The sequence below is a fragment of the Bison bison genome, unplaced genomic scaffold (genome assembly GCF_000754665.1).
Source record: "Bison bison bison isolate TAMUID 2011002044 unplaced genomic scaffold, Bison_UMD1.0 scf7180017864163, whole genome shotgun sequence".
NCBI classification, from domain to species: Eukaryota; Metazoa; Chordata; class Mammalia; order Artiodactyla; family Bovidae; genus Bison; species Bison bison.
The window spans coordinates 2429953-2454629 of record NW_011494735.1 but is presented as its reverse complement, the minus strand read 5'-3'; the positions used below and the strand labels follow the sequence as shown (position 1 = coordinate 2454629).

Below are 24677 nucleotides of genomic sequence, written 5' to 3'. Positions count from 1 at the left end.
ATTTGTCTTAAGTTCAGCCAAAAGGGAAGAAAATATGATGGATGGAGCATGAACAGCAAGCACAATCAACATCTGACCAACCAGGGCTTCCTGTCACCTTGGGAACAAAATTGATTGGCACTGGTTTCCTGTGTACAAAGTTAAAAACCAGTAGCAACTGCAGTAACAAGAATAAACTACAGATAAGAGTCTTGGAAATTAAATCAAGTCATATCACTGAAACTTCAGCTTGAAACTCTGAGCAGAAAAGTCCTAAGATGACTTTTGAGGGGATTGTTTTTTCTTTTAAGTTACTTTATATTTGAAGTACATTGACTTCCAGTTTTGCCATTGCTGGCAGCTTGAAACCATTAAAAAGCACACAAAAATGAAAACTTATGTTAGGGGCCATATATTTTGCCCAAGATTAAATATTTCTCATCATACAAAAGATAAAATTTTACTAATGCACCAAAGTCAATTTTTGCTTCAGTTTTGACTCTATCTTGACTTATATTTATAGCTTTCAGGGAGCAAAGGAAATCTTTTCTATAAGGACAGTCCAAGTGTACAGGCAGATTAAATATTAATATTATTTGTAACTTAAATGTCCAAAATCTGGAATTATGGAAGGTGAAACAGAGTCAATTCAGAACCAAAGCATCAACGTCATTTACCTTTTCTTCTTGTGTGTAAGTTTTTCTTATTCCCTTGGCTGCTGTTGCCATCAGCATTAAATATTATTCTTATTGCATTTGTATGTGTTTGGTCCAATAAAGTTCTGTTTGCCTCTAGTGTGTATTCTAAAATTTTATTTCTTATTGCTTTATTCATTTACTCACAAATACTTATTAAACATAAATACTCCATATATCTCCATATATCTAAATATATGGAGACTCATCTATAAACTGAGGATATAACAAATTAGGCAGTATGGTTCATTTGCTTTCTATTTTTAAGAAACTGCCTTCAGAGACTCGAAAATGTTAGACAGGCACCCAAAAGGATAGGGACAGATTGTTGAGGGCTAATGGAAAAGGGGGCAGAAATGTTTGCAAAATATATTATCTTTGAAAGACACTTTACTTTGAAAATTGTAAGAAATGATCATTTTAGTTGAAAGAGATGTTTTTTGGGAAGCTAGTTCATATCTTCCTCTTCTATTTTTCCAATTTCAGGATCATTCTCAAAATTCATCCATTCATAATATAAATAAATAGGTAAATTGTAAAATACTACTCATACTATATCTTAGAATTCATGTTATTACTACCAGCATCCTGGTTAAAGTGGGTTACAGGGTCAGACTGGCTGGGGATCAAATTCAGGTTCTGTCCCTTAAGACTGGGTGATCTTGATCTCTTCTTGGCCTTCTGGCTAAGATTAAATGAAGACTGTGTGATCTTGGCCAAGTTCTAACTGGAATGTACATCAGTTTTCTCATCTGTAAAAATGGGGATACACTAATACATTTACTTCATCAGGTTGTTGTGGAAATTAATTGAGACAGTCTATGTGAAACACTTCTGAGAAGGCAATGGCACCCCACCCCAGTACTTTTGCCTGGACAGTCCCATGGATGGAGGAGCCTGGTGGGCTGCAGTCCATGGGGTCGCTAGGAGTCGGACACGACTGAGCAACTTCACTTTCACTTTTCACTTTCATGCATTGGAGAAGGAAATGGCAACCCACTCCAGTGTTCTTGCCTGGAGAATCCCAGGGACGGGGGAGCCTGGTGGGCTGCCGTCTGTGGGGTCACACAGAGTCGGACACGACTGAAGTGACTTAGCATAGCATAGCATGTGAAACACTTAGAACAGTGCTCAGTACATGGTAAGTGCTACGTAACTCTTAGCTGATATTATTAATATTATTATGCTACTGTGCTGCTACTGATGCCATTTCCATTGCCAAGACAGCTGCTACAATCATCACAGCTTTCTCTGCATTTACAACTACTGTGGTTATGGATTCTCCTGTTACTGATATTGCTAGCTCACCTTTGATAGCTAACACTGCTACTGCTACTGTTAAAACTACGGCTGATGCTTATTCTTACAGTTACCAGCGATTAGTAGAGGTCTGGTGTGTGTGAGGACGTGTATGTGTGCATGTAAGTCTAGAGGGATATATAAAAAGTGTTCATGGTGGTTCCCTCTGGTGGTGGAACTGACCATGAAATAACTGCTATGCTTTTGTTTTGGCTTAAATATGCTTTCAACACTTCTGCAGTAAGAACATATTATTTGTATAGTACATTAAAAATTGAAAAAAATTAATGAGTTGGATAAACATTGATTTCTCATATCTACCAACATTTTGCACAGCCTCATGGTCAACACTATCTTTCTGAGAAAGGAAGGTTGTCAACTGTGTACAAAAGACATCTTATATATTATCCCGTTATAAAGCCAGCATGAAGAGACTGGGAGACGTAATGTATTTGCCATCTAACTATGTCCTCAGATCACATAAGACATTTAGTCACTGATTTATTTTGCTTTTATCTTTATCTCATGTCAAACCTTTCCTCATTTATCTTTAAGAAGAGATAATTTTGATAGGAGGAGAGATCTTTTGTATGTTTTAGCTTAACTGCTCCCAGGAGAATGCCCTTGGGTTGGCCCATAGCTCAGTTTTGAACAATTATCCTGACATTATCCTGAAAACAATCCCCTCAAGCTATGCTAAGAATAAATAAAGGACAATGGAGTAAAATTATCCACTAAATCTAGGAAAAGCTCTAAATTTTAGTCAGGAAATCTAAATCTTTTCAATGTATTACATTTTTATGCTTCTGTCACTAAATATTTTCAGATTCCCCAGTTCTTGATTTGGGAACTGAATACTGGTTAAAAAAAAAAAAATGTACCAACAGCTAAGTTGGGTGAGTTTATATAAACTGACAATTGTCCTTGTGGTACAAACCATTTTAATAGAATAGAGAAAATGGTGGGAAAGAATGGAAAACAATCAGAACAAAGTGATTATTTTTATAATAATGACATAGCAATACTTTATTTATTGTTTCCCTTACCAACTGTCCTGAAACTTTAAATATTAAAGGGTTAAACATCTGACTCTGAGACAGATGAGTCAAATGATGACTTTATTTCTGGACTATCTCTTAAGTTCTAGGATGAATGGATTCACCATTCAGGACTCCAACAAAACTCTGGTTGAAGGCAAACTCAATGAGTTTATCTCTCTTTGCTAAGGTAGGGTCTTCTAGGACCTAAGCCTAAATAAGAAAATCATAATTAAATAGTATTGCTTCTTGTGTAGACTCATATCAGAGACTGATCATGAAGACAGGTGATGTTTTCAACATAACTTTTAGACACTGTCCAGGGGACCCACGCTGAAGCCCAGTAGGGAACGATGCCCTCACCCTTCCTCCTCCTCTTGCTTCTCCTCTTTCCCCAACCCACTACCCCTCCCTGCTTCCCTCTCCCCCTCCTCATCCTTCCACTTCTTTTTCAAAAGGTCTACTCTATCTTTTTGCTTGTATTTTGGTCAGTTGAATTCAGGAACATTTCATCAGAAATCCAATTCGATGCAACAAATATCTATGTGTTGTGTCTGTTGTGAGCAAGACACTATAACACAAAAATCAGGCTTCAAATCTAGGTAGAAATTTAATGCCCTAGAAATGTATGTACAACAGTTGACAGCTTGGAGTCTGAGGCCAGATCACCTATATTCTTTTTATGGTTCCCACGACCAGCTTGAGCAAGTGATAAAACTTCTTGGGTCCATGTTCCTCCTGTTAAACAGGGGTAATAACTGCAGGACTGTTTTGTATTTAAGCTACACACGTAAAGCATTTGGAACAGTGCCCGGAATGTAGTAAACACTCAATATAATGTTAACTGTTATTACTATTGTCATTGTGGGATAGCTTGCATTTAAAAAATAAGGTTCTTTCCTACTATTTCCATTTCCTCTTTTCAAATTTTTTTTTTTTTCAAAATTTTGGTACATATAGGGAAGATTATGGGGAAGAGTTGGCGGGGTGGGATTGGTTTTTGGTAGAAATAATATATATATTAAAATTCCTACCTGGTGTTAAAGATGCCACATGTTTATTGCTGTATATTTGATCATACCAAAGGCTTCAGGTGGCAATATAGTAAAGAAGAAATCTTGAAACTGTCTCATAAACTTGTAAGGGCCCCATGCTGGGTGATATTGAGTTCTGGGTCCCAGTCTTAATTTTTCCTTTCTCAGAAGATTAAAACACTCAGACATTTATTGATATAAAAGTCCTCCTGGAGAGGAGTTTTTGCTGAACATTAAAAAACTGAATTACTTTTGAGAAAAGGTGATTAAAGACTTTAATTATAATGATAAGATAAAATGTCAATTTTAGAATGGGTTATAATGATAAAAAATCAGAATATTTAACTTCTCAGCATAAATGGTACATAATGTATTAAAATTAATCATAAAGAAGTACAAAAGAAAACTTCACAAAAGAACTTCTAAGAGAAATTATCACTTTTTTTTTTTTTTTACTGCAATCAGGTTTCCAAGTGGCCAATGAAAAATGTATCTGAGAGTAAGCAACAGTTTTTCTAGGAGTTATTTTTGGATTTATATTCATTATAAACATCTCTGTGTGCACACTGCATGCCGAGTCACTTCAGTCGTGTCTGACTCTTTGTGACCCCATGGACTGTAGCCTGCCAGCTTCTCTGTCCATGGGATTCTCCAGGTAAGAATACTGGAGTGGGTTGCCATTGCCTTTTCCAGGGGATCTTAGGGACTGTAGCCTGCAAGGCTCCTCTGTCCATGGGATTCTCCAGGCAAGAATACTGGAGTGCCTTGCCATACCCTCCTCCAGGGGATCCTGACCCACGTCTCTATGTCCTCTGCATTGAGAGGCAGGTTTTTACCACTAGTGCTACCTGGCAAGCCCTTAGGGGAATACGATGTAAAATTATGTTTGGGAACCACTGTTCTAAGGTTTACCACTCTAAAATGTGGTATTTTTGATTTTTCAAGAATGCCCTAGTTCTACTATTATCACCACCTACTTCCAGACTACCACCATGCCTACCACATGACTACCGCCACCAACAGTGAGTGGAGATGAGAGAGGGGTGCATTACAGCACAGCTCAGCGCATGTGTGCTTATTCGCGTCTGATTCTGTAACCACATGGACTGTAGCCCGCCAGGCTCCTCTGTCCATGGGATTTCCCAGGCAAGAATACTGGAGATGGTTGCCGTCTCCTTCTCCAGAGGATCTTCCCCAACCAGGGATGGAACCCACATCTCTTACATCTCCCACATTGGCAGGGAGATTTTTACCAACTGCATCACCTGAGAGGGGGGAGTCAGCCCTTGTTAAGGTCTAATGTGCCCCAGGTACCTTGATAAGCAATACAAGTATTAATGATGTAAGACATCATCCTTATCCCAAGGAGCCTACAGCTTCGTTCACTAAACGACACAGTGTAGTATTTTGAAGGATGATAATGTGTGGGGTCATATAATCATGTGTAAGCCATGTTTTATTACTTTACTTATTATTAATATTTTTAGGGTTTTGACGTTCTAATGCCAATTGACTTTGGGCATATGCTCCCACCTCAGGGCAGGATAACCCATAACAAACGTATTTCGGAATGACTCTTATTGACACCATAGTCAAGATTTCATGAGACACCCTCCCCACCTTGATCTGTATAGCTGCAGAATACTGCTTGGGAATTTCTATTATACACCGAGGAGTACATTTTCACTCTGTAAGTATATTGTTGTTTCAGTGCTCCCCCTACAGGTCATATATGGAAGGGTTTTTAAAACAGAAATTAGAAAATTTGGGGGCATTACTCACACATTTGCTGAGAGCATGGCTGTCAAGGATTTCACATTTGATGGAGGAACCAATTGCTCTAATAATATCTCTGTGTGCATTCTTCCAGAATACGTACCAACCAAGCTCTTGGACTCAATCTGCCCAAATCACAAAATACATAAAATCTGCCCCCATACCTTACATATGCATAAGGCTTTATCACTTGCATTCTTGAATTCTCACCCATTCAACTGGAAGGAAATTTACTCTATTCTAAACTGCTCCAGTTACCTAAGTCCTTCTCTTGTACAAATTTTGGCTAAAATAAGAGCTTTTTCCTATTAGTTTCTGCCCATGATATATTTAACCCTCCATGAATTATGAGGATGGAGTGGGCAATAAAACATTTTAAAAGATAATACACTTTAAAGGCTGGTTCAAGAAATAAACTGTCTTCTACAAAACAGTGATGGCAAATCAAGCCATTATCACCATGGTTGAGATCATAAGGGTCACCTCCTTCTGCAAAATGCCTATGATTACTTTTAAAAAAGAAGGTTGGCATTTTAAAATGTGCAATAAGAAAGTAAAGACAAGGATAAGGATAGTCACCCATCCAAGCTGTACAGAATATTCAAAGATGAAGAAATCTTGCCTCTCCTGGAAAAACTTTCAATCTTGTGATCTGAGCCCTCAGATTTGTAACTCGTTACTTCACAAATGTAGACTCATTCAACTGCATGATGTTTCTTGTTCAAGTGTTTTGATGCATATTTATGCTACAATAACAAGTTTGGGATAGAATCTTTTTAATTTTATAAGACTCTTCATTAAACAGGAGCAGATAGGCCTAAAAAAAAAAAAATTGAAAAAGCTCATTGGTCACCATAAGTGGTTGGAGAAAGTAAGCACCAAGAATGAAATGGCTAGTGAGAAGCTTCCTCTGTGCTGGGGCTTTCTAGAACTAAAGGGACATTTCACAGCTGAAACATGAATAATGCTAACATTGGATCATGTAACCAATATTTAAAGAACCCCTACTACCTGTGAAACTAGGAAGTAAGGAAACAGATGAATGAGCTCTTAGGAGATTCGATATGGGTCTCTGTGTGTGTGTGTGTGTGGTATGTTTAAAGATATTTTGTTCCCAGAGGTCTTTATTTTTTTCTATGGATAGAGTGAGGGAAGAAGGAAGGGAATTTAAGGAGGACAGTTGCTGCTGCTGCTGCTGCTAAGTCGCTTCAGTCATGTCCGACTCTGTGCGACCCCATAGACAGCAGCCCACCAAACTCCCCCGTCCCTGGGATTCTCCAGGCAAGAACACTGGAGTGGGTTGCCATTTCCTTCTCCAATGCATGAAAGTGAAAATGAAGTCGCTCAGTTGTGTCCGACTCTTTGCAACCCCATGGACTGCAGCCTACCAGGCTCCTCTGCCCATGGGATTTTCCAGGCAAGAGTACTGGAGTGGGGAAGGAGGACAGTACAGATCTATAAAAGGTGCCCTGAGGAATGAGAAAGAGAATGATTGAAAAAAAGACAGACTGGAAAAAGGATGCAGTGTTGAGTGTCTGTCAGAGACTAATGTGGCCAAGGATACAGGTTTGAGGTCTATTCCTTCAGGCTATATAGCAGGTCTTTGCTGTACTTTTAATGTATTCACTCTCATAGGTCCTTTAGCACTTAATCATTTCTACTCACGTTATTGCTTCAAGTGGGTTTAAAATTCCAATTTGTCTTTTAGAATCTGTGGGTAGACTAAAGATTCTATCAGGAGAAGAATATTATTTTGAATATTTAGTAACAAGATGCTAACTCAGGGACCAAAATTCAACAGCAAATAAAATGTAACAAGAGTGAAACTAATGAGTCAGGAAACCATACTCAGAGCAGGAGAATGAGGGTTTTTATAAGTGTCTGTTTGTGCCCTGTGATGCAGTGTGAGATCCAGGACAGACAAGGGGAGTCTCTCAGCCCCTCGTGGTGGTTCATGAGGCCAGAAATCAGAGAGGACTTCTGTCTGGAAGCAATGGAGCAATGATGGGGATCATCTGTTATTATTTTTTTTTGAAGTATTTCTTTCCATAGAATAAACCTAATTTTAAGAACTTATTTCTTTTTCCACATTGTGCATGCATGCTCTGTTGTGTCTGACTCTTTTCGACCCTGTGGACTGTAGTCCGCCAGACTCCTCTGTCCATGGAATTTTCCAGGCAAGTATACTGGAGTAGGTAGTCAGTCCCTTCTCCAGGAGATCTTCCCAACCCAAGGACTGAACCTGAGTCTCTTGCGTCTCCTGTATTGGGCAGGTGGGTTCTTTACCATCTGAGCCACCAGGAAAGCCCTTTCCATATTGAGACTTAACAAATATTTAAGGAACGTGCAGTATGTATCAGGCATTGTGCTATCGACACCACCAAGTAGGGAAATCAGAATCCAGAGGATAAAGGGGGTGGGGGGGAATGAGGAGTGAGGCAGGCAGGGTGAAAAAGCTGGAAAAGGGAAGAAATACTGAGGCTTACATTCAAACCTCTGATTTAGGGGAGGGAAATGGCTCCTAAATATAAGAATTCATATATTATAAGACATAGTAGGCAATAATAATTCCATCTGACACATTGTCTTTAAAATTACTTGTGGATTTAATGAGAAATGAAAATGATTAGAAGCTAAGCATTTTTAGAAAGCATATCATATTTGAGAACGTTCACACCAATTTGCTCTCAAGTTACAGAGACCTTTTTCTAAAGTATCTGCCAAAAAAGATTAGGCTTCATCTGACAGAGAGGACATTGAAGTCATTATGGATTTTTTTTTTTTAACAAAAACAAGAGCCAGCTTCCTTTCCCTGCCGCTGCTGCTGCTAAGTCGCTTCAGTCGTGTCCAACTCTGCCCATAGACGGCAGCCCACTGGGCTCCTCTGTCCGTGGGATTCTCCAGGCAAGAACATTGTAGTGGGTTGCCATTTCCTTCTCCAATGCATGAAAGTGAAAAGTGAAAGTGAAGTCGCTCAGTCCTGCCCAACTCTTAGAGACTAGACGAGACTAATAATTGCTTCAACATGCAGTTATCCACTGGAGGGCACTATTTCCCCATAGTACTATCAATACAATCAGATGGACTGGGCGGACTTCAGAACCTATCAGAAAACAGAGCCTTGCTACCCTGTTTAAATTATACCCAGATAATCCAGTAATCATGTATGGATGTGAGAGCTAAGAACTGATGCTTTTGAACTACGACGTTGGAGAAGACTCTTGAGAGTCCCTTGGATTACAAGGAGATCAAACCAATCAATCCTAAATAAATCAACCCTGAATGTTCATTGAAAGGACTGATGCTGAAGCTGAAGCCTCAATACCTTGGCCACCTGACGCAAAGAGCCAACTCATTGGAAAAGACCCTGATGCTGGGAAAGATTGAAGGCAGGAGGAGAAGGGGATGACAGAGGATGACGTGGTTGGATGGCATCAGTAACTCAATGGACATTAGTTTGACCAAATTTTGGGAGATGATACAGGACAGGGAAGCCTGGTGTGCTACAGTCCATGGGGTGGCAAAGAGCTGGATATGACTGAGCGATTGAACAACAAATCATGATGAATTGCTAAATGGAAATGACACTTTTATGTCTGTAATATACTTACAGGTGAAAAACCAAACCAATCCATCGGTTGAAAAATAATTTTGCTAAAGTCATCTCCTGTGAGTGATCTGTGATTTTTCAGTGTGTTTCTAAAAGAGGTCATGTATCAAGAGCTGGAAAATCTGATAAGAACAGAGTAGAACATCACCTTACAGGAAAACAAATATTCATACAGTCCTTTAAATGCAGAGAGTAGGACCCCGAGCTGTAGCTTTATGACACATTTCAAATAACTCCAAAAGCTAACGACTTTGCCTATAAGCTAAAATCTCCTGACACAGTAACCGAGATTCAGAGCTGGACTCTCTCAAAATAGGAAGCCAAATACTCTGGGAATTGTCTGTGCCTGCCCTGATTAAAACACTTCTCCAAAAAGGGCTATTTTACCTAATTCTGTCAACCTGTACACCAAGATCTGTAACATGGTCTGCTGGCAAAGACTAGAAATCTGACTTTAAAGAAAGACAAATATCATGTTATCTCTTGTATGGGGAATCTAAAAAAAATAAGACAAATGAGCTTATTTGTCTTATCAGGCAAATCAGAAGCAGACTCACAGGCTTAGAGAACAAACTTACAGTTACCAAGGGAGAAAGGTAGGGGAAAGGGATAGATTGAGAGTTCTCTATACATAAATAGAGAAGCAGCAAAGACCTACTGTATAGGACATGGATCTCTGCTCAATATTCTGTAATCACCTAAATGGAAAGCAATTTGAAAGGTAGCGCTGGTGGTTTAGTCACTCAGTCATGTCTGACTCTTGTGACCCCATGGACTGCAGCCTGCCAGGCTACTCTGTCCATGGAATACTCCAGGAAAGAATAATGGAATGGGTTGCCATTTCCTTCTCCAGGGGATCTTCCTGACTCAAAGATGGGACCCATGTCTCCTGCATTGCAGGCAGATTCTTTGCCAAATGAATCATAAAGGAAGCCCTAAAGAGGGTTAAAAAGAATAGATACATGTATATGTATAACTGAATCACTTTGCTGTACACATGAAACTAGCCAACATTGTTAATCAACTATACTCCAATATAAAATAATTTTTTTTTAAAAAGCAGTGCATTTAGAACTCTCCACAGTGAAATTCTAGTTTAATCATGGAAAGAGGAATTGGTCAATATGAACCTCAAACAATTATACCACACAACCTCTCCTTGAAGGTCAGGACAAGAACTCTGTTGAAATGCTATCATCATGCTGTTTGGGGGAAGCACATAATTCTCTTTAAAAAATAGGTCAGACGCTACAGAATGGCCTTAAGACTTCCCAGAAGCCTGCTGAAATTTGTACCCCATAGTGTGAGTGGACACAGAGATCACCTCGTAAAGCTGGAAGCCAGTGTCAGGATCAGGTTTCAAGTTCATAGATGTTGAAGAATGGGGTGGGATGATGTTCTGAGAAGCTCTTTTTACTTGAATCTCAGGATGAGGCAACCTGTGGGAAGGGTGGTCTGGTGGAAGAAAGGGCAGTAAGAGGACCCAATGGGACTTACTCTGTTACTCTGCCAAGGGCCATGAGTGGGGAAGAAAGGAAGGTGGAGAGGGGAAAGGAGCTATTATAGTGATTGTCAGTAGAGCTACTTCCACGTCTGCACTCTCGGGACTTATTCACACAGGCTCAAACATTTCAGTCTGCTTGGAGAGAAGCTAGGTCTGTGCTTGCAATAAGTGATGGCCATTTTTAACCTTTTTAGGCAGAACACTGCTACATTTAATTCCTTAAAAATATATTTTGATTTCTGTTCTACTCTTCCTGGGTTGTAGCCACTGTCATTTCTTTCATTTACCACTATTAACTTGCCTCATTTACCATAAAAAATTTAAGGCAGATTTAAAAACTTTCGCCTCCATCCTTTCAATTCCAGTGTTTTTTTAAAAAAATAATAAAGAACCATATAAAGCTTTGTTCTAACCCTTCAGAATCTCATTCCCCTTTAGAAAAATGTGATTGTGCCTATCCTACAAATAAAGAAAAAACCTGCTTGATGTTCCTCATTAATGAAGGGCTGCAGCATGTTTCCAAAGCCTCCCCAAACATGGACATCCTCATAAAAACATTTTGTAAGGATATGATTATAAAATAAGAGAAGTTTAAAGTGTTATCATCTGCATTATCTAGGAGGATGTAGAACAGAGTGGATATGTGCAGATTTTGGAGCCAGACTGTTCAGATTTAACCCTTCCACTCCATCTTTATTTCTTTGTGACACTGTGCATGATATTCAATCTCTCTCTGTTAGCTTGCCTGCAAGAAGGAATAAAAATAGTACCTGCCTCATGGGATGCTGTGAAGAGTGGAGGAGATGAAATCAATACATTAGCCTGGTGGTAGGCAGCATGTGGTAGGTGAGTGGTCAGTATGCTACCTTTCGTTATTCAACTTCTCTTCCCATGCAGGCACAGTGGCTGGTGACATGGACTTAGTTATTATTCAGGCTGTTTGAACAATAGAGACCTCTCTGCCACAACCCTTGAGAGCAGTTTTGACTTGAATTTTCTGAGCTGCTGCCTCATGTCTCCCTTTCAGACTGCCTTCTTTACTATATTTGTGTTTGCCACCATCTTGGTCCTTCATGTTGGATTACCACCAGGCTTCTGGAGTGGGAGCAACCAGATGCGAGAAAAACCTGCGGCTGACAGTGAGTTTCTAGATGGGCCATGAGATCGTTATCTGCCTTGAACATTTTGAAACTTAATTTCATAAAACCGATATCTAGAGGAATTCCCTGGTGGTCCAGTGATTAGGTCCCATGTTTAAACTGCCAAGGCACAGCCAATAAATATATATATATATATACACGCATACACAATAAAGCTGAATTCTACTTGATTTAGAAACCAAAAAGCATTCCAAAAGCCAAGCATGAAATTTGTTAAGAGGAATAACAGCATGACACTCCATAAACATACTGATTTATAATATATTTTTCACATATTTTCCATAAAAGACAGGAATGTGCCACACCCCCCAAATTTCTTCCCCCCCGCCCCCACAATATAGTACCAGTTGGAAGAACGTTCTCTGGAGCCAGACTGCATGGGTTCGAATTCTGTTTGTCATTTTCTCATCCCTAGAAATTTACTATTCTGCTATTTTGGCAATAATGTAAATTCTGTTTCCTGATTGTAAGGAGGGGATAATAAGTCCCTTGTGAGGATTAAATGAGAAAGTGCATATAAAGGGTCACTACATCTCACTGAGTTAATTTCATTGACGTTACTTGGAGTTCAGTAGGATTGATCTCTAAAGGGTTGTTTGTTATATTATTATCCTCATATTGTCAGGCTGAGCCAATGAACCGTGGTTGATAGACAGTGTTCCATGGTGCCGGGTTCTAAATTCCACTAGAACAAATAGTGTTTATTTGAAGGAGGCTTTATGGTATGTGCACAACAGCCTGGAAAGATCAAGGAAATCTGGAATATAAACTTGGCTGTGTTACAACTGGTGTCATCACCTTTGGTGAGTGGAGTAACGCTTTTGGTTCCCCACCCAGATCACCTTTACTACACCGGTGTCTGCACCTTCTCCTCCCCCGCTGCTGGGAGTATTGACCGAGGATGGCACGCAGCTGCCACTTCTCTGGAGAATCGCCCCCGGCTGTGGGAGTGGCCTAGTCCCGCAGTACCTGGGGAGTAATGCCTCCACCATCCCCAGGTGGCCTGAAGTCAATGGCTGACTGACATGGGGGTACAGATGCCCTCAAGGTGGAACGTCTCACGTTCCAGCTTTCCCTGTGTGATCAGGCTGAGGCCAGACGTCAATGCAAATCATCTCTTTGCTTCCCCTACTTACCTTTAGGCTTCTCCCAGAAGCTTTCTCTAAATCACTTGGGACAAGAATCCTTGTCTCAGGCTGCTTTTAGGGCATAGCTAAGTCACTTCAATCATGTCTGACTCTTTACGACCCTATGGACCATAAAGCCTTCTAGGATCCTCCATCCATGGAGATTCTCCAGGCCAGAATACTGGAGTGAGTTGCCGTGCCCTCCTCTAGGGGATCTTCCCAACCAAGGGATTGAACTCGCGTCCTTTATGTCTCCTGCACTGGGTAAGCGGGTTCTTTACCACTAGCGCTACCTGGGAAGGAACCTCATCTAACACCTAAGAAACAACTAAGAAAGGAGATTCTGGGTCTCAGTTTCACTAAACAGAAAATGAGGGAGTTCAATCCTTCTTTCACCCATGGGTCCATTTGGTGAATACATATATTAATTTCTAGAGTATTTTTTATGCTTTGTACCCTGATGCTCAGTTGTACACATTCTACACTTTTTCCTTTACTTTATATCTCCAAAGGGACATCAGTTGAGGAACAATTAAGTATGTATCTCCTAAGTTAAGGGCTTCCCTGGTAGCTCAGCTGGTAAAAAAAAATCCTCTGGCAATGCAGAAGACCCAGGTTTGACTCATGGGTTGGGAAGATCTGCTGGAGAAAGGGATAGGCTACCCACTCTAGTATTCTTGGGCTTCCCTTGTGGCAAAGAATCTGCCTGCAATGCTGGAGACCTGGGTTCAATCCCTGGGTTGGGAAGACACCCTGAAGGAGGGCATGTCAATCCACTCCAGTATTCTTGGCCTGGAGAATCCCCATGGACAGAGGAAACTGGCAGGTTACAGTCCTTATGGACTGGTCACAAAGAGTCGGCTGAGCAACTAAACACTGCACAGCGCTCCTAAGTTAAAATTTTTGAGCACTGAAATGTCTCTCTGTAAGGGAGGGCAGGGGAATGGAAGTCAAGACATTTCCCTTGCCCCAAGGAAATAACAGTAAACAAAGGCTTTGAGTTTAGGTGTAGAACACTCAGCATTCTCTTGTTGATGCCTGCGTTTCCATTGCTTCCTCCACTGCAGACATCTTTCCAGCTCTGAAAGAAATCTCCCAGGCTCAGCCAGGTTGCAACCCCTAACAAAACCTTTAAACTCACATACCTGGGTGCTTTTTCATCATTTGCACAGTATGTATGGACACCAGAACAAACTATGCTGTGGTACAGTGTAAGAAAAGTTAGAGAATGAATGTCATTGGGTATCAGTGACCCTGGGAGGTCTGGGGAGACTTTGATTATGATAGGAAGAAAACCTTCATTAATGCCATACGCCTATTTACTCATTTCTGAGGCAAATTTAAGTCAGGAGTGAAAGTGCCTTGTTATAATGAGTCCATCCTTCCTTTCTGGACAGTTTTCTAATTGCCTTTGCTCGCTTTTTATTTCTAATAGAAAATCAGATGAGAAAAATGAGGAAATAATGTGAATCTACCTGTTGATTTCCTTCCTATAAAATTGGCTCCATTAGTCACACAATAGCCTAAAGGGGAAATCTTCAGAAACTTCTATTTACAAGTTCTCTGTCTTCATACAGAAGAAAGTGTACCATTCTAAGGTCTGAGTGTGATCTCTTGTTTACTGGGCATTTGGAAGCTGGCAAAAACCAGCTATAAAATACAGTTTCTTTGAGAGGGACAAGAGAAGAATTTGAGGAGGACAGGAGTGGGACAAAGGAAGAAGGAATAGGAGCTAACCATGGCCTCCTGCTGAGCCAGCCTGTGATGTTGGTTGTCTGGCTTAACTGTCACAAGACCTTTGCACAGCATGTGCTATTCTCATCACTGGTGAACAAGCAAGTTATACATGTAGAAAGTGTGGAGCAAGCACCTGAATGTAGCTCTCAGATTCATGGACTCACGTAGGAAATGAATTTCTTTGTTAGATGAAAATTGATTTAATTTGATATTAATAATTATTAAATAGTATTAAATATCCAAATTTATAAACAGGATGAGAAAACCTGTAAGTCAAGCAACAGTTAAAAATATTTATGATGTCGGATAGCAGGTTCAACTGTATCAAATCAATTTAAAATAAGTTTCAACATTCTTAAGTTCAAAAATAAAACTCACTTAATACAGGCTTATGGAATGAGATCGGAGAATGAAAAATGAAAACAGTACTAGATTTAATTTTCCTTCTTAAAAGAAGAATATCATTTTGTATTGATTGAGTTTTTAAAATTTTATTCAAAAAATTTTTAAAAATTAAAAAAATAAATTGTCTGCAGTGCATTGCACATGGGATCTTGGTTCCCCAATCAGGTATTGAACCCACGCCCCCTGCAGTGGAAGCAGTGTAACTGCTGGACCACCAGGGAAGGTCCCTATATTGATTGTTAATTTTATGGTATCCTTTGAAAAAAGGTCGAACAGATACTATAATACCTATTTTGTAGATTGGGAAGACTGTACCAAAAGGATTTAATTAACCTTTTGAGTCACTTTTTTAGTAAATGTCAAGTAGTATTAGCACAGAGACCCAGCTCATAGTTTATCATTAGACTATCTGTTTTTATGGAATTTTTAAAATAAATATTTGAGATCCTCATATGTAAAGGAGCATTACTTAATTAACTCCATAATAGTTTTCAAGTGTTTACAATATATTGTGCTTACAGGAACCACGGAACACACGGGAACATGAAACACACAGAAATATCTTGAGCCTGTACCTGTCGTTAAGACTCTCACAAGCTGGTGAGGGGACAGTACAATCTATCAAAAACCCATTTCAGTCCTTTTCTGAATGATTCTTTAATTAAAATCGCTGCTAGAAGTGTGGTACATGTGAGAATGCAGAGGTGTTAAAAAACACTGTGGGCTTCAGTAGGGGTCATGGCCAAAGGTAGAAGTTAAGTTTCGTGTTGGGACCTGGAGACTAGAGATAGCGGTAAGGAGGATGAGGAGGAACCAGGTGAACAAAGCCGCACACATAGACAGGGACACGGCCCGCTGAGAACAGACTGCAGGGTTTACTTGGGGGCATTGTGGTGAATAGAACATTCAGAGCCAGATAGTACAGGACCTCTAAGGCTCATCAAGGTGGTCTGTGCCTTATCCTGCAGGCAAAGGGGAGCTATTGAGGATTCATTCACAGCAATGTAACATAATGTAAGTATTGTTATAGCAAGATAAATCTGAAGAGTGTATAGTATGAACTGAGGGAGGGAAGAGTATTAGATCAGACAGAAATGATGAAATAAAGTCATATACGTGAAATATATAATCCCATTAGTCCTAATGCCATTTTTATAATCATAGGACATAATAATGTAAATATAAAGTAATGAGAGCTAGTTCCAGGGTGATGGCCACAAAGAGAGGAATTGAAAATGAGGAAATCCAAGTAGTAAGGATCCATATGACCTGGTGACTAGTTGGAAATAGAGGAAAACAAGGGGACTGCTCTGTCCCCTTATAATTCTTTAATCTGCATAATTTTCAGGGTATACCCTTTGTACTCAGTCAAGCATATTCAGTTAGTCTCTATATTTTCCTTTATTTATTTTTAATTTAAAATTATATTCTATTATCAATTATGTCAGAGGGATAGATTCTCCCCCTAAGGGATGAGAGATTTATATGGTATGACCCAAAAGATTTTTGGGGACAAATGACTCATAATGCAGCTTTTATGATCTCACGGTGATTTTAATGAAGCCAGACTTTCATGCAATAAACAGAGGATTATTATTTCACTCTGGGATCAGGAGATGGAAGGCTATAAAACACAAGGCTGTTTTAAAGGCACCATTAGAACATATAAACATAAATTATATTTTAAGGCTTAAAATTCTCAGAAAAGTTTCTTCTATATGGAACACTGTATATCTCTCATCTTTTACCACTCTTAAAACCCTCATTACTATGACATCTTGGCAAGGGAATTATGGTAGAAACACAGGATGAGAATAGGGATGATGGAATAAATAAGGTGTTTCCCTACAAGAACTGGCTGTTAACCTGAGGCTTATTCAATATAACATTCACACATTCATTACAGCATTTATTTACAGGAGCTCTTGCTTTTTAGGAATTATGTTTTATATGGAAGAGACAAATAAAGCATATATGTGCCCTAAAGAAGCTTAGAGTTTATGGGGTAAGACAGATTATTAAAAATTTTACCTAAGAAGTTTATAAATACTGTATGCATACAAGATTATGGGACTAGGATAGAGGGGCATGGGGGAAAAGGAACTGAATCTGGGTTGGAAGGTGAGTGAGAGGAAGAAGCAGAAGGAGGTAATGACTTTCAAGAGAAAGCGATGCTTGAATTGCCTTCTCCATATCCCTTGCCTATTCCTTACCTCCACTCCTCACCCCAGGACCACTTGTCTCTTTTCTGGGTAGTTCAACCACACACAGGTAATCCAAGACCATCTTCCTCTTTTTCTCTTACTACCTTTTACATGGTTGATTCCTAAAGAAGTATCTTCAGCTCAATCTACCTCTCTGATGAAACTCTGAAGTTATGGGGAGAAAGTTTATCAGTGCCTAAAAGAAGCCACTCAAGAACTGGAAAACTAATGTCTTGGAAGCCAAAGGAAGAGAGAGTTTCAAACAGGAAGTGGGTGTTAATGTTGGATGTAAAAAGAAACAAAACATGTGCTCTGACTTCGGTGGTTAGACCACTGACATACTTGGCAAGAAGATGTGAGAGAAACAGTGAGGATGGAGACTTAAAGAAGATCATAGAGGCACCAAAAAAACTGCTTATTTAAGACACATCTGAGAAAGGAAGAAAAGACAAAAATCAGAGGAGGGACTGGATGAAGGGAGTTTCTTTGATACAAAAGAGAACCATTTTCATGCTGAGGGCATTGCATCAGCAAAAAGGTTGCCATTGAACATAGACGAAGAAATTTGATAGAGTAAGTTATCAGGGTGGGGAGGGAGGAGCTGGAGCCCTTGTGGAGAGAAGAGTTTTTTCCTGCTCAAGGCAGGAAGTGGAAGGCAATGAGTGGGGATGCAGGGAAGTCTGTAGACCAGGAGGCAGGGAATCCACTTAATACGGATCACACACTTACTCTCCAGAGTCCCCCAGGTAGACCACAAAGAGGAGCAAGACACCATCACTATGCAATCCTTTCTTAAACATTCACTTCATTTCAATGAATTAATGGATACTTAACCTTCTGCCCCTTGAAATTCAAACATGCCCAGAAGTAGCCAACAAAGGGCAGGATACTGGAAATAGATTCTCCCCAGAGGACTAAACTGCTGACCTTGCTCAGAACTGGTGGTGCATGATGCTAATAAAAATTAGTCTGATTTTCAGTCAGTTTTATTATCAACTTTAAATCATCTTTGTGACCCCCTTATCACTTTCATCTGACCAGATCTTTTCTGCCACCCTGTCCTTTCTACACCACTGCTGCTCAGACACCTTCTTCAAGGTTTCTCTTTGAAGCAAACATAAAGGCCTGAAACTAATTTAGGCAACAAGCATAAAAGAGCCTGAAGGAAATGAAGAAGTCAAGTTTAGCTCCTTCATATTGCAGAAGAAGAAAGCAAGACCCAGATAGACAGAAATCACTCAATCCAGAAATGGCTGAGCTGGGTCTGGAAGTCATTCTTCCGGTTGGCCTTAGGGAGAAAGTTCATCTTGTCTGCCCTTTAAGATTGCAGCCCAGACAGCAATTTGGTGGCATCTAAGTAAGAGAATGGTCCATGTAGACCCAAGTAGATTCATAAGGAAACCAAGGCTTCTGGGGGAGGAGGTAGGAAGAATGACTTGATTGTTCTCCATTTCCCTTCCATGATGGAGTCAAAGTACTCTTATAGGACGTTGGAGATAACTGCAACAAACTCCTTTCTTTTCACTTCATTTATTGTTCTTTGATAATATTTTCAAAGAAATTTGAATTACCCACTTGGTCTTTTGCAATTCTTAAAGCCCCAAAATATATTTTCTGAAATGTGGGGTGTATGTGTGCACATGTGATAAAAAAATACAATCAAAATTTACATACATGATCTAAAAACCTAAGGCAACAACAAGGACAGTGATAGAAAATGGAGACCCAGGGAAATAAGCAGAGGACGAACCTGGGAGAAAGAACCTTAAGACGCTCTCAGTTCCCCACTACCCTGATGTGCAGTGTTGGATATAATATCAATCATATTTCAAATGTAAGCACAAAGCTTCTTATTTTAAGACATACCACGGGAAAGCTTTACTTAAAATTTTGAGGAAGCAAAGAGTTAGCCCCTTATTTATTTTAGTTTTCCTATTTAAATTTGCTTTAAATGGGAACGTACCAGTACAAGTATATCACAAAGGCAGGTAAACATCAAAAATAACGTCATGAAGCTTGGGATATTTACTGTTTGTTTGGCTCAAGGGAAGCAGAGGCAAAACTTTATAAAAATTAACTTGTGGTATAGACTCTTTCTACCTTCTTACAAGAATGTGGTCTTTGGTGGGAAATACTCTACTATGTCTAATAAATATTCTTATTCCCATACCTTCTATCTACTAGAGTTTTGATGACAATTAAACATGATACTGTTATTTGGCAAAACTAATACAATTTGTAAAGTTTAAAAATAAAATAAAATTAAAAAAAAAAAAACAAGGAAAAAAAAAAAAAGCACTCAATAAATGATTATAGAAGCTCTCCTGTAGTTGAAGAAGACTCGACTTGGGTCTACACCAGACCCAAGTCTTATCAAAATCAGATGGGACTGAAAGATTATTGATAACACAGCTAGACTCTTTTAGGGGACAACAAAAACCACTTCCTCCTAGTGTTCATTTGGTGATGAACGATTCTACCCAGTATGCCAATTGTGTCTAGTTCTATCCTTCTCAGTTAGGAATACTCTTTAAAAAAAAAAAGCAACCTGTCAGGGGAATCTAAAAAAAGTTCTTACCTCTCCTGAAGTCCTATGGGCTTCATTTTGAAAGGAGAAGGGCAGACAGAGGTGGTAGCTTTGATCTCAGGAGTGTATCGGCCTTGAGGGTCCACAACCACACTCAGTACCTTTGGAGCCTGTTCAGGCTGGACCATGCTGTTGGCTGTCTTGTCCTCAGAATGTGCAGGCTGTAACACAATGGGTGATAGGTGGATCTCCTGATTTTTCTCTTTATCTTGTCTCAGGGAAAGCTGAAATTTTTCTTTTAATCTGTAAAGAATCTATGGAAGGAGATACAAAAAATTTCCGTCAGTTTTTCATGTTCAACAACAGAATATGATCTCCATCCCAACTTAGAAGACAAACCAAAGTAAGTGAGCAAAGCTTCCTAGGAAAATTTCTCAGTTTTATACTATTGAGGATTTTCTTCAAAAAGATACAGTTTGTTTCCAGTTATGGAGTGCAAAGGGCTTCTCTGGTGGCTCAAGTGTTTAAAAATCCACCTGCAATGCAGAAGACTTGAGTTCAATCCCTGGGTCAGAAAGATCCCCTGGAGGAAGAAATGGCAGCCCGTGCCAGTATTCTTCCCTGGAGAATCCTATGGACAGTGGAACCTGGTGGACTACAGTCCACAAGGTTGCAAAGTGTTAGACACGACTGAAGTGACTGAGCAAACATGCCCTCACAAGGAGTACAAACATATTAAACATATATGTACATGAGTCTGCTTTTCAAATAGAACTCAAAAACAAATATGGCTAATTTTATAAAAGTATCAGATGTCAGTTTGATCACATGTAAACTCTAATTTAAAACGACTGACATGGAAAACTTATAGAAAGAATAGCCATGATATAGAGACTTATGACTTCTATAGAAATAGAGATCTGCAACCACTACAATGTGTAAGAAGAAAGTCTCATAAAGTATTAATTAAAGCATAGCAATGCAATAAGCCACAAGTTCTTAATGTAAGAAATGCATTAGTCACATTAATTTGAGTATCTAGTAAATACTTGAAAAAATTAAAATTTAGGGCCCATGTTAAAGAATAATTTGGACAATCAGAATTTTCTTATTTACTTCTTGCTCCTTAAAATTTTTAATGTGTGTTGAAAAAAAGCCAAAGTGTCATGTTTCTTCATTCTCAGAGTTCTTTCTGGAATGGCTAACTCAATTCAGAAAGTTTTAAAACTTTTAAAAGAATAGGACTGACTTTGCTGGGACACGCCAGTGGACCAAATTGTGAAGAGATCAAGGTTTGTCCTTCCTGTCCTCAGGCTTTCCTTTTTATAAGCCCCTTTCCCTTTTTTTTTCTTTTCTTTTAAAAATATTAATTTTATATTTTATATGTTTTAATATAGTCTTTTTTCAGTTTTACTGAGATATAATTGACATATAACATTGTATACGTTTAAAGTTTAAGATGTACAGTATAATGGCTTCATAGTTTTTTCTCCTTTCTTGATGATAACTCTTCTACTTCAGTTATAAAAAAAAGAATCAGGATGAAACAAAAACACAACAATCTAAGATGAGAAGGTATTAGACTGAAATTAAGAAGAAAAGAATTCAAAGAACTGAAAACTCAGCAGCAGGGTGTAAATCTTCTTTTAAGCAATAAAGAACAGAACTGAGAATGCAGAAAATACAATCAGTTAGATATGACAAAACTGAGAGTCTGCATGGAATCTATAGCAAAGGAGAAACAAATGAAAATGAAAACAAGAGAAAAGATGGGATATGGACTTCAGAGAAGAGTTATGGTAAATAATAAACCAGAATAAGAGAGAGAAGCAAGTCATCCAAAACTATTTTTCAGTGCCTTGTGTGAAGTACAAAATAGACAAAATAGTCTGTATCCTGTTTCTATGGAATTTAGGGATATGGAATGAAAAAAATTCTTAGTTTTTTTTTTAAAGTATGTCGATTGAAAGAAGAGTGAATGTGAGAAGAAAATGGAGCAATTTTTATGACTTTGAGAAAAAATGCATATTACAGAGGACATATGAATCCCATACCTAGATAAACTGATATTCATGTGAATAAAGCCAGCAGGAGCAATTTCTCAAAGACACAAGGTTTCATAAGATATATTACCTGTCTACCCTTCCTGAAAAAACTTTACTCAGAGTCATGAGAGATATGACTCCAAATGAAGAACTGAAGAAATAGAAACTGTAATATGAAAGGGAGCCCTGGAATTATTTAAATGTAGAGTGAAAAATAAATTTATTTAGTTCCAACATCTCAGATTGTAATAACAAGAAATAAGTTGAAAGAGGGCAAAGAAAAAAATATGGATGAATATAGTTTTAGTTAGGGATACAGAGGGAACGGAAGTTAGGACGTTAGGAGGTTAGAAAAGAAAGACCTCCTTCTTTCTCTGGCTACAGGCTCCTCCAAGGAGTCCGGAACCTCAGCTGTCCCACCCACCTGTGTGCTTGGGGCAAAAGGAAGAAAAGGTCACCACCGTCCCAGCCTCACTGCACAAAATTATGGTAGAGATTCACATCTAGAGCAGACCTCTATGATATTAGAACCTGAGAATTGGGACTCAAACATTTTACTCCCAAGTCACAACATTAATTTGGAAGATTTACTTAAAGTCTTTATTCCTGATGTTTCTCTCTCTGTTGTATCTTGCAGCTGTGTGTAGTGGGCACATTCATTTCTTGACCCCCCCCAACCTGAGGGTCATCACTCACTAATAAAATGAGGATTATAATAGTATCCCATAAAGCTTTGGTGAATATTAAATGAGATAATTTACATGTTCACAATATTCAACTCTTAAATGCAACATTATCAGTGTGTCAATAACATATATACAGGTTTTATATATTTATATATATAAAATAGAGGTCCTTCTGACCTAATTATACATGAAAGAAAATGAAGTTTAGCTAACTAATGTGGCTGCTCCAAAGTCAGCAGTTAGTTGTGGGAGAGCCAAACTCAAGGCCCCTCTGCTTCAAAGGACTGATCACTTCCCACCCCTTATGTGCATGCTCTTTGCCACACCATCATTCTTAAAGATCAACTCTGAAATCACATCTGCTGCCCATGTGATTCTAGCAATGGGTTTGAACATCACCAAATCTAGGAGTACATCTTTGTACACTGAACGTTCTCTCTGGGACTTCCCTGTTGGTCCAGTCACTAAGACTCCACACCCACAATGCCAGGGACCTAGGTTCGATCCTTAGTCAGGGAACTAGATCCCATATGCTGCACCTAAGTGTTCACAGATCAGATCAGATCAGTTGCTCAGTCGTGTCCGACTCTTTGCGACCCCATGAATCGCAGCATGCCAGGCCTCCCTGTCCATCACCAACTCCCAGAGTTCACTGAGACTCATGTCCGTTGAGTCAGTGATGCCATCCAGCTGCAACTAAAGATCCCGCATCCTGCAATGAAGACCCTGTACAGCCAAATAAATAAATAAATAGAAATATTAAAAAATAAAGTTCTTTTAAGGAAAAGGACTATGCACAGATGAGGTATAACTAGAAATGCATATTATAAATCAAACTGCCAGGAAATTAAGGAGAGTCCTTCTTGCCTTTTATGTCAGTTCACTTTTGTATAACATGGTAACTTTTATACTGGTGGTATAAAAGTTGACTATGGAACGGTAAAGCTAAATCTTGAATTTTTGAAACAATGGGTTCTAAATATTCCTGTGACAAATATTATTGCCTAAGGAAAAATGATGTTCAATATTAAGTGGCATGTAACTACTTTCTGTAGGATAGAAAATACTGAAGATAATGCCTAAGGATGGGGAGATGTTTTTCGACTTGCTGCTTCTTTTCAGTTTCTATAACCTTCAAAAAGCACTTTGTCAACATTCTGCACAAACAAAACCCACAATAGAACAATATCAATTAGATGACATGTATGTATTAAGATAAATACGTAATTACTGAAGATGAAATTAGAATTTGAGACAGCTTTTCATTTTTTAATAGTAAATTATTTTCCTGAATGAGAAAAGAAACAGACATATATTTACAAAAATCTATTTAATCAAGGATAATGCATATATTGTATATTCTAAGCTTTTTCACAGTCAACTATAATACATATTGGAGAAGGAAATGGCAACCTACTCCAGTACTCTTGCCTGGAAAATCCCATGGCTCCTCCATCCATCCGCAAAGAGTCGGATATGACTGAGTGACTTCACTTCACTTATAATACGTAAATCAAAACATTCACTTGTCTGTTTACATTAGAGTTTTGGAGAAGCATATTTCAAAAATGGAAATGAGAGAGACTTCCCTGGTGGGCCAGTGGCTAAGACTCTGAGCTCCCAATGCTGGGGGCCCAGGTTCAATCCCTGGTCAGGGAACTAAATCTCATATACCACAACTAAAGATCCCACGTGCTGCAACAAAGACTTAGCACAGGCAAATAAATAAATAAATATTTTAAAAATGGAAATGAGAAAGCCAAGAAAATGTCAGCCTTCTCCCTAGTTCCACTGACAGGTGTTAGTGGAAAATTAGCTCTGGTTCATTTTTTTTTTTTTTTTCAATTTATTT

The 24677-nt window shown here is 38.9% G+C and overlaps 1 protein-coding gene across 2 annotated transcripts in view; it reads right to left on the bottom strand.

Moving 5' to 3' along the window:
- PTPRR (protein tyrosine phosphatase, receptor type, R) overlaps positions 1–24677 on the bottom strand; it is a 276685-nt gene that overhangs the window by 79625 nt on the left and 172383 nt on the right. For both annotated transcript variants that reach the window (XM_010841511.1, XM_010841512.1), the window contains one exon: positions 20146–20408. In XM_010841511.1, coding sequence (XP_010839813.1) covers positions 20146–20408 — 263 coding nt within the window. The remainder of the gene's footprint in view (positions 1–20145; positions 20409–24677) is intronic.